This window comes from Pinus tabuliformis, chromosome 3_2 (assembly GCF_031772625.1).
Source record: "Pinus tabuliformis cultivar Carrire ecotype Pingquan chromosome 3_2, CPIR1, whole genome shotgun sequence".
Taxonomy (NCBI): Eukaryota; Viridiplantae; Streptophyta; class Pinopsida; order Pinales; family Pinaceae; genus Pinus; species Pinus tabuliformis.
The window spans coordinates 280,446,771-280,457,312 of NC_142302.1; the positions used below are offsets into that span (position 1 = coordinate 280,446,771).

A 10,542-nucleotide genomic window follows, 5' to 3' on the forward strand; every position below is an offset into this window, starting at 1 on the left:
ATCTAGTCAAGAAAGACAATAGTTAGGGAGAGATGGGAAGAAAAGCAAGATAGGCAATAAATGAAATTAGAGACATGCTTTATAATTCAAATCAAATTGCACCTAAGTGTAAGTAAAAGAAATTTCAATGCTTCATCACCAATGAGCATATAATTGCATTGTGAAAAATTCTTCACATTATCATCTTGTCACACTTGCACCAATCATCTATAATAGTGTCTTGATTTGCTTATGAATGTACTTTTAGAGACAAACATACACCCACAATTCTTCCTTGTCCTATTATCTTCTAGTTGATGATTATTTATTAGGGCGATAAAATAAGAACCTCCAATCAGATCATCACTATTCAAAACCACAGTTGGTTTTTTCTAGGTGATTGTCAAGCCAACCTCTTCTTGGGTCCAAGAATTATTTGAATTGTCTCTATCGCACAAAACTCTCTTTGTAACAAAATTGTAAATCCCACATTTTCCTTCCTTTTTCCTCAAGTACTAAATTTGCATGGAATGCCCTCAATGTAATAGAACATCACAACTATAGTGTGGAACTTATTAGTATCATAGGATGGCAAAGTTCATCCCTTCTGATACCTCAAAAAACTCTTCTCATATGCAAAAATAAGGGTCCTCTTAAACAACTTAGTCTCCATTACATTGAAAAAAAATAAGCCAATATGTCCATGGGTTACAAGGTTTCCTTTAGGATGTAATAGAGGGACCAATTGTTAAAAACAATAGAATTCAAGGCAACATAATAATCATCAGCAAGGGGCACAAGCTAAATAAGGTACTTTCTGACCAATTAGGATACTGTTAGACTACCTCCAACATTGCACAAAAAATGATCCTAGCTTCCTCTAGAGTCTTACTATGAGTAGTAGCAATGGGAACATTTCCAAAAACAATGTCTACAACAACAAATGAAATCATTATGTATATTGAGCCAATCCAATAGCATAGATGAATGCACCACTCCCACATATAGGTACCTCTATTATGGCTAAAGGCACCTTTGATTGAGTGATAAACAAATAGGATGAAGTAGTTACACATATAAAACTGTAATGATGGGTTTATGAAAGTGGGATTGATAGTTCAACATTGTTTGATGGTTGTTTAACTAATGTGAATAACTGTGACTAAAAAAAGTATCACCATATAACATAAAATGTAGAAGAAAAAAGTACTTTATACTATAATTAAAAATATTTATTAATGTAATCATTACAATAACTCATTACTATAAAATGCTTATTTATGCCTCACATCTCACTCACACATTTAAACACATTATTTGGTTGATTGTCTTATTTTTCATTTTGAGAATAAAAATAACTAAGATATTTAATATGATAAATGTCTATCAAAATTTTCATTATTGTAATTGATGTGATGATTGATAAATTTGAGCACAAATTGAAAATATGGGCACATAAATGGTTGTCTATTGGTGGTAGATTGATATTGGTCCAATCAATCCTTCAAAGATTATCGTATACTAGACACATTTATAAATTTTACCCCGCTCCATCATTAAAAAGATTAATGCTATCATTTCTAAATTTATTTGGGCTAGCTCCTATGATGTTAAAAAATTTCACCTCGCTAGGCTGGATGACATTTCAAAGCCCACGGAGGAGGGTGGCTGGGGAATTCTGGATATTGAAAATTTTGGTTGGGCTTTGGGGGTAAAAAGTATGTGGAGGGCCATATCTAGTTCTGGCATATGGCATGATATCATTCAAGAGAAAAATCTTAAAAATCTATCTCTAGAGGAATGGATCAAAGGCAAAGCTCGATCTCCTTTATCGGTTTCATACATTTGGCTTGAGATGATGAAAAAAATAACACATAGGTAATCTGAGGTGGCAGATTGATGTGAGCTGAAAAGTGGAGGTTGGTATGGACCCTATTAAAGGTTTTAATGGAGATCACATCTTGTCTATTACACTCATCCACCATATTTGCAACCTTGGTATCTAATATACAGACCAGATCCAGGTGGCTATGGACCCACTTTTTAAATATCCTATTTGGATTTGTTCTAGTGATTTGGGTCTATATGGGATTTGGGATAATTACATACAAAATATTATAATGGTTGGTATTACTTTAGATGGTGAGGAGGACAAATTCACATGGGCTGGAAAGATTGTTCAGGGTTAAATCCATGTTAAAGATGCATAGAGGTTTATATCTCATCCACAATAATTGGATGGTAGCAATGGTTGGTTTAATAAAACATGGTCTTAGAATCTCCCGCTCAGACTAAAGTGCTTTGGATGGTTAACTTGGAAAAACAAAATTCTAACATGGGAATATTTGTGTCGACGGGGTTTCAGGGGGCTAGGCAGATGTATTTTATCCCTGCAAGCACAAGAAGATGTGACACATATTTTTGTGAATTTCCCTTTCTCACAATCCATTTGGATTGATGTATTAAACATTTTAAAAATCTAGACAGAATGGGATCCTTCTTTGGTGGAATTATGTCTTAGGGGCTGGATGCGGGAATATAAGGCATATAGGTCCCTTCCTCTTTATATCATGTGGGGGACTTGGCAATGCAGGAATGCTTACATATTTGAAGACAAATCGTCGGATATCTTTGGTACATGCATGAAAATATGTGTTTTTTTCAAGGAAATTGGGCTAGTGGAAAATTACAAAAAACTGAGATATATCCAACAGGTTAATATATGGGACAATTACACTGTTGGTTTTTTTGATGGTGTTGTTGATCATAGTACATGCGGATGTGATGCCTTCATTGTCATTAGTCTGGGTACGTATTTCCATTTCAGTTGGTCTGGAGGAGCTGGGTCCAATTCTAGGGCAAATTTTTTGGCTTTATGGGGTGTGTTATTTTGTGATAGATGGTTATCTATTAAGAAAATGGATATTTTTTGCGACTCAAAAGTGGTGATTGACTGGGTACTAAAGAAGTCGACATTTGCACCTCCTTCTCTCTCTTTTTGGATGAAGAGAATTAGGCCAATGTTGGTCCTCTTCAATAAGATTCACATTGCTCATATTTACATGAAGTTGAATAGAGTGGCAAATGCTCTATCAAAGGTTGGGCATCTATACAAGCTAGGAGAGATCAACTATGTGTTGATGTGATTGTTTTTTGGACGATGAATTTATTTCCTTCACTTAGTTAGTTTCTTTTTGTTGCAGAGATCGACTACATGTCTTACATCAACGATTGGTTTTAGGAAGCTGGATTTATTTCTTTCACTTAGTTTCTTTTTGTTGTAGTATATGAGACAAATTATTTTTATTGTTTATGGATAATGTAAAATCAAAATGTTGTTGTGATTTCACATATCTTTTGGAGATGAAGGGATGATTAATATGATTAATATGATAGAGGTATAGTGTTAATACGATATTTACATTATTATGATGGTTATGATGGAAAGTTATGAATATGTAAACAATCTTTTATCTTAATATAAAGTCTATGGGTTGTTTTCTTATTAAAAAAAATGATGTGATGATATATAAGATACTTTTAAAAGTATAAAATAATAATGAGCAATAATATTATTAAAATATTGTTGATAGAAAATTCAATTTATTTTTTTAATTAATTTTTATTTTTGTTTTTGGAAAAATCTAATTGTATAAAATAATAATGAGCAATAATATTATTAAAGTATTGTTTTGTTTTGTTTGTTTATTTGTTTTTTTTGGTAGGTAAGCACCCATGGGGATTTGAACCAGTGACCTATCGCATAGAGTGCCTTAACAGTGCACCCATTCACTATCAATCCAAAGCCCCGTGGGCTATTATTAAAATATTGTTGATAAAAAAATTCAAATTATTATTTTTTTAATTAATTTTTATTTTTATTTTTGGAAAATCTAATTGTTTTAATGATTTAAAAAAAATAAAACCCTGATTTTATTGTGTGGAAATCTAATAATTTTTAAATTATTTTAAAATGGACAAAAAAAATCTCGAGATAAATTTCTATGAACCACGTTCTTAAGATAAAACTCCAAGTTAACAACATAATTCTTCTAGATTGAAGGAAAACTCTTTGCAAAATAGGAAAGTACCGTTATCCGCGTGCTACGTGGAGTGGGCTAGCGGGTTTCATGGGACCATCACAAGGAAGAGTGAAAATAGGGAAGCCCCCCTCTTTTTCTCCCTTTTGTCGTGACTTGTTCAGCGATTATGTCACCTATTACAGGTCTCCTCCCCAATATTACTCCATTGCATTCTCCTCATTCCTAACGAGATGGCCTTCTGAATCAGAAATGGGCCGCTTTTAAGTTTGAAATTGGAGTTTTCCTGGTCCAGCTGGAGGTTTACATTTTGACATATTTCTATGAATTGAAGGCCACACGAAAAATATAGGACTTGTGAATTCGTGCTCAATTTGCTGGTGCAGGGTATTCATTCATATTGCATTTTTTGGTGATCAGCCTAGAATTTGCCTAATTTTGAGTTGATTGAACAGTTATATTGGGACGTTTTTCATAATTTGATGGTTAGGAATGGAATTACTGCGAAGTTGTTAATTCTGGAACTGATTGGCAGAATTATTGACAGGTGATTTAGTGAATGGAAGACCCAAGGATGGGAAGAAGCAAAATAAACGAGATGGATGATTGGGAGTTGGCTGGACCTGCTACTGGCGTGACCACTCTAGTGTTGGTAGGACGCACGGGAAATGGTAAAAGTGCAACTGGTAATTCTATCCTTGGGCGCAGGGCCTTTAAGTCTCGTTCCCGTTCCTCGGCTGTTACACTCACTTCTGAATTACAACAAGTTCAGATGAAGGATGGCAGAATATTGAATGTGGTAGATACGCCAGGTGATTTTTTTTTTGGATTTGCCCAAATATTTGTTACCTTTTGAAGGTGTGGTATCGTGGCCCCTTTTGAAGGCTGTTTGATTTGGTTGTGTTTGTCTTATAATATTACTAAGTTTCTGCATACGATTTTGATTTTGTAGTTTGGACTATGATTGTTGTTTTCGTGAGTAAAATCCCTGCGATATTGGCAATAAACTAAGTTAAGGGGCTTTCCACTGTAGGTCTTTTTGATCTTGCCGTCCATCCAGACTTTCTCGGCAAAGAAATTGTCAAGTGTATTGACCTTGCAAAGCATGGTGTTCATGGAGTTCTTTTCGTACTTTCTGTTAGAAATCGATTTACTGCAGAAGAAGCAGCTGCTTTAGAGAGCTTACAAATGTTGTTTGGGGAGAAAATTCTCCGCTACATGGTGGTTACCTTTACTGGGGGGGATGAGTTAGAAGACAATCAAGAGACGTTAGAAGATTACTTACATGACAGCCCACTTGAACTTCAGGTTAGTGTTTCTATTTTTTTGAACGATGACGTTTCTACTCTGGTTCTTCTCATGTAACGGAGTTTATACCCTAAATTATTTGGTGGCTGCCTTGAGCTGCCCATGGTTTTTTATCATGCTCGAGTCTCCCTCTGTTCTACATTCCAGGAATGAAGGCCTTATTGGAGTAAATTCTTGGTGTCTTCAGTTTCTTTGGTTTTCTAGTTATGTATATGTAATACCCTGGTTATGACTTCTGGAAGATAAGATTATGTATAGATTGTAGATGTGTGGTTATAATGCTAGGTGTGAAGCCATGTGAGCTCAACTAAATAACTGTGTGTGTAAATGGTGTGTAAATGATGTAAATATTCTAGTATGGATTCCTAGTGTGAGCTCAAGTTCAAGTCTTGACCATTGAATTGCTAGGTAAGTAGAGCATGTAAATATACTTATATGGACCATGTGGTAGGTTTTCATAGTGAATTAAAGCAATGCAACTATAAATGTTGGAATATAGTATATAAGTTTTCAAGATGGTTGTGGAGAGTACAAAATGGGCTATAATCCACTAGATGGGAAGAGAAAAGAAGGGGCCTATGGAGACCCAAATTTTATTATTCTTGCAGGCAATTCCCAGAAAGCAGTTGAGTAAAGAATATCCTTAAGGAACCGATGAGCTGAGAGAGGGAAGATTTTCCTTGTGTTGTGTGGGGTGGATGGCTGAATGAGATGCATGGAGTGCTTTGCATACAGCAGATTTGCTAAGTATGAGAGGAATGGGTTGGTTAACTGAGCTAGGAACTTGTAGCTTGGTTCCAGCTTGGTTCCTTTGCCTTGGTGGTCTCATATCCTGGCTTTGGTTGGTATATGCACTGGATGCCTATGGTTAGGCAGAAAACTGCTTTTATGCAGCCAGTTCTATATTTGGTCAAAGATAAGTGTTTTCTCTTTCTTGCATTCTATCAATTTGCACTGTGCATGCATTTTAGTCAATTCTGAGCTTCCATGGGAGACCTTTTCTGTTATGTCTTGTGAATAGGTTCCGAAGGGCCAGAACTTGAAAGCCCATTTTAGTTTCGCATGCCACTGTAGATGAGACTCTTCTAGTGGTCTTTTTTCTTTGTGATATATGCCTTTTTGGGTGCACTTATTATGGTTTCTACCAATAGAAACTTTTCCATCTCTTAATATTTTCTTATTGGTGGTGAATTCAAATAAAGAAATCTGATAAATGATTTATTCAACCTTTTTGCTGCAATATTCTCTCGTCTAGTTCTCTGTTATTTTTTATTTTTAAAACTTATCCATTCATCTGCTTGTATTTGTTGTGGTTATTAAGGCATTCATAATAATCAAATTTATCGCTTATCAATTTACAGAGCACTTTTGTGTAATTAGACGTTTCTTCCATTTAATACGAAATAATCTAACAATCTCATTTGTACTTTTTCAAACAATATGTTGACTTCTGTTTTTCTCCATTTTTATGATCCTCAAGTTAGCTCCACAATGCCTCTTGCAATTCTTCAAAATGCTTTATTGATGTCTATGATGCTAATGGACTCTAGTTTCTGTTTTTTACACCTTAGCTCCTATGCTGTGTTCATCAATATTATATGAAGTTCCAAGGTAGACGTTAGATTGCTCTTTTTGTGCACATAGTGTGTACCGTACAATTTAATCATCAATCTTGGAGGATAGTGATCATGTCTTGGTTATAGTTTCTTCCTAAGGTACTAGAAATATAGATAAGATCTTTGACCTATGAATAAAGATTGGTTTGGATTTTGTGTAGATGGAAAAATGGCAAAAAATGAAACGAGTTGGCTTCTTTCCATAGTTGGTGGCTCCTGAGTCCTAATTATATTGTGACCAGGACAATGGTTGGTGCTGATGTGGTCAAAGAAGGGCATTGTTAACGCACCCATTAGGGTTCAAGTCTCACCCAGGACATGCTTGTGCTCATTCTACACCAATGCTTGTGAAAACAGTGGGTTTCATGTGCAAGTCCAGGTCAAATTTGGTGGAATAGATTAGTTCAAATTACTAACCAATTAAAATTGAAAAGAAAAATTATTGATGCTTCTCCAAGGTCTCACTGAAAGAATGCTTGTTGGACCTGAAATGCACTTGGGATATGGTATAAAATTCTTGTTGTTCCCACGTGTCTGCCTTTGAAATATTGTTTTAAAAAAAAATTCAACTTCAACCTCCTTAATGTACTTAAACTAGTGTATGTAGGTGAGAAGCAAAAGTTTTGATTTGGGAGAAATACATAATGGACATTGGACATGTGAGAGTGGTGGGGAATACATAGGAGTACTCGAATTCTTTTATAAGGAAAGTGAAGATCTTTCTCCAATTTGTTATGGATCCTAATAGTTCCAATCATTCATCCCATTCCTAGTTGGGAGTAACTGATCATGGCATGACAGATCTGTCGAACAATTATTTGTGGTGCACAAGGAATGGCAGGGGACATTCCCAACAAAATCCTCAAGCCCATGGAGAGAGGGGAGCATACGGGACACATCTCTGTGGAACATTGAAATATCTGGCACACTTTTAGGTTTTTGTGAAAATCAGTCCAATTTGCCCTTTTGCCTATTAATTTTGTTTCTCTTCAAATGTCCTTGATCATGTGATATGGGCTAAAAAATATTTCTGCTGTTCTGCACTTTTCAAGTTTTATATAATATTATTCATTGGTTTCAATGGAAATTGGAATGCGTTAACAAGGGGTTCTCAATAAATTGGAAACTAGTCCTTTATATTTTCTGTTTTCTCAAGTTCAACCTATATGTTTAGATATGATGCATTAGCTACTAAAATGACCTGTTTATATATGTGAACCTGTGTTGGTGCCTGCAGGATCTTCTCCGCCAGTGCAATAATAGAAATGTCCTTTTCAATAATAAAGCTACTTCAAAAACAGTGCAGACAAAACAAGTAAATGAATTGCTTAAGCAAATAGACATTATAATTGCTGAAAATGGAGGTCGTCCTTATTCTAATGAGTTGTTCCGTGAAGCTCAGGTGTGTTTGCACATTTAAATATGCAAAGATATTGGAAATGATTATTTAGAGAATGCTTTGCTCATTTTGTTTCATTTCTTCAGGAAAGGTTAAGTCGACAAGAGGATATAAACTCAGGTGGATATTCGAAGGAAGAGATACATCATTTGAAGAAACAGTTGGAAAATGCATATGCTGAACAGCTTAAACAATTAACTGAAATGGTAATCATTTTGCTTAACTGGATATTGCAAATGCTAGGAAGTGGGCGCTATATGGCAATATGCCAATAGAGGTTGCTATCAAGTATTGTCTATGGCCATTGTTTTTGTGAAATTTACATTTCTCTACATCGTGTGCTAATATTTTATCAAAACAGCATTGAAATTGAGGAGTTTGCCTGTCCAGTTATGCCCAGGAATCTTTTGTTTAATGCAACCATAGCTTTAATGTAGTGTTGATGTGCAATGTCTCATTATATATTGTATGCTTTTTCCTGCATAAAAATAAGCAAACAAACTTGTTTATGCTTTCCACTGTTGCATCACTAGATAATTCTGGTTGAGAACTGCTAAGGCAATTATGCTAGACCTGAATATGTTCTGGATTAGATGCCAAATTTGAGTAATTGGCATATTGGGGAAAAATGCAAAATTTTATTTTTTGGTTAGCTAAACCCATAGGGTTTTGAACCAGCAACCTTCACAGGAGTGCCATAATAGTACACTCTATTGCCGACTGTTCTACACACCATGGCGGGAAAAAATGCAAATTGTTATTGCAGTCCCTCCCTACTTTTCTCCCAAGAACAATGAATATCTCAATTCTTCAATTTGTTGTTTTGGAAATGAAGTCTTATTCTCCAAACCAAGCTAAGGGAAGTGATTTCAGAAGTTGATGTGATTCTGGTTGGCTTTGGAAACTGAGATTTGATATTGTGTCCAAGAACCTAGATGTTGTTTCTGCTTACCTGGCCTTATGAGTGTTGCTGGTGGCTGCAATTTTCTTTCTTAGATTTTGATATATAATATGAAGCCGATAGCAATTTAGCATGAGACAGTAGGCAATCATCTTATTTGCTGGAAGTGACTGTGGACCATTGATTGACCTAAGAATGATTCTAGGAATGATTTGGCTGATGCCCAAGAACCCAGATATTGTTTCTGCTTACCTGGTCCAATGAGTGTTGCTGGTGGCTGCAATTTTTCTTCCCTAGATTTTGATATATAATATGAAGTCGATAGCAATTCAGCATCAGCTAATAGGCAATAATCTTACTTGCTTTCCTTTTGTAATGAGATACTGACAAGGTATTCTTGGCCCTAAAGGCATATTTTAGGAACTGGAATTGTTGCTGACCTTGTTTTTATGACTACCGTGTTCTATCAGGTAGAAGAGAAATTGCGTATAACTACAGAAAAATTGGAGCAGCGTTTGTCTTCTGAGCAGGTTGCACGAGAACAGGCCGAAAAAAGAGCTCAAAAAGAACAAGAAGAAGCAGGTGTGAAAATCGGTATGCTTCTAGAGAAATTGCAAAAGGCTCAGGAGGAGACTGAAAACCTCAAGAAACAAATGGGCAGCAGCAACAAATGTGTTATTTTGTAATTGTGAATATTTATGTCTCCAAAACATATATCAATATAGTTAATGAAAGGCTTCAATGTCTTCTAGGTGCCTACAATGGGGATGTGTGATTCAGTTTTGATATATTTGATCATGTTTTATTGCATGAATTTCTCTAACCTGTAATGTTTACCAGCTTTGCAAAACTATACCTGAACAGGGGATGAATATTTCAATTTGGATGAGTATATATTAATTCAATTGGAATCTACGTATACTCAAAAAGAGGTTCATATGATTAAAATATGGATCCTGAGCATGGATTATCTCCAAGGATGCTAATCTTAGTGATTTTCGTTCTTTTTGGTAGTCCTATCCTTTGTACTAGATTTGGAGAGTCGAAGTTGTATGATAGCATACATAAGAACTATTTCAATCGATAATCTTGCTTAAAAGATTTTTCATCTAAGGAAACAGCTTGCAAATGGGCAATGCATTTATAGGTTTTTAATTTACTCGTGCCAAACATTCCGAGACTCCCAGCAATGCAGTTTTTCTGGAATTTTTATTTTATCAATTCCTATAATATAGAAGCAAGCATAAATGTGTGAATCTTGAAATGATTGTATAATCAGAGCTGGTATTGCTGCCTGCA

The 10,542-nt window shown here is 35.3% G+C and overlaps 1 protein-coding gene across 2 annotated transcripts; it reads left to right on the forward strand.

The window, feature by feature from the left end:
* Positions 1–4,162: 4,162 nt before the first annotated feature.
* LOC149180717 (immune-associated nucleotide-binding protein 9-like) lies at positions 4,163–10,158 on the forward strand. Of its 2 annotated transcripts, none has more exons than XM_089416245.1 (6): positions 4,163–4,431; positions 4,555–4,831; positions 5,053–5,327; positions 8,181–8,345; positions 8,429–8,548; positions 9,714–10,158. In XM_089416245.1, the coding sequence occupies exons 2-6, from the start codon at positions 4,579–4,581 to the stop codon at positions 9,927–9,929; spliced, it is 1,029 nt and encodes a 342-aa protein (XP_089272371.1). In that variant the 5' UTR covers positions 4,163–4,431; positions 4,555–4,578; the 3' UTR covers positions 9,930–10,158. The 2 variants fall into 2 exon arrangements, with proteins under 2 accessions (XP_089272371.1, XP_089272370.1); XM_089416244.1 differs by having other exon boundaries at positions 4,163–4,406.
* The last annotated feature ends 384 nt before the right edge of the window (positions 10,159–10,542 follow it).

Excerpts from the sequence above, each read along its gene's own strand:
- LOC149180717 (XM_089416245.1), top strand. The coding sequence starts at position 4,579 with ATGGAAGACCCAAGGATGGGAAGAAGCAAAATAAACGAGATGGATGAT. Across the intron at positions 4,832-5,052 it reads GAATGTGGTAGATACGCCAG|GTCTTTTTGATCTTGCCGTC; the intron begins GTGATTTTTTTT and ends TTTCCACTGTAG. Across the intron at positions 5,328-8,180 it reads ACAGCCCACTTGAACTTCAG|GATCTTCTCCGCCAGTGCAA; the intron begins GTTAGTGTTTCT and ends TGGTGCCTGCAG.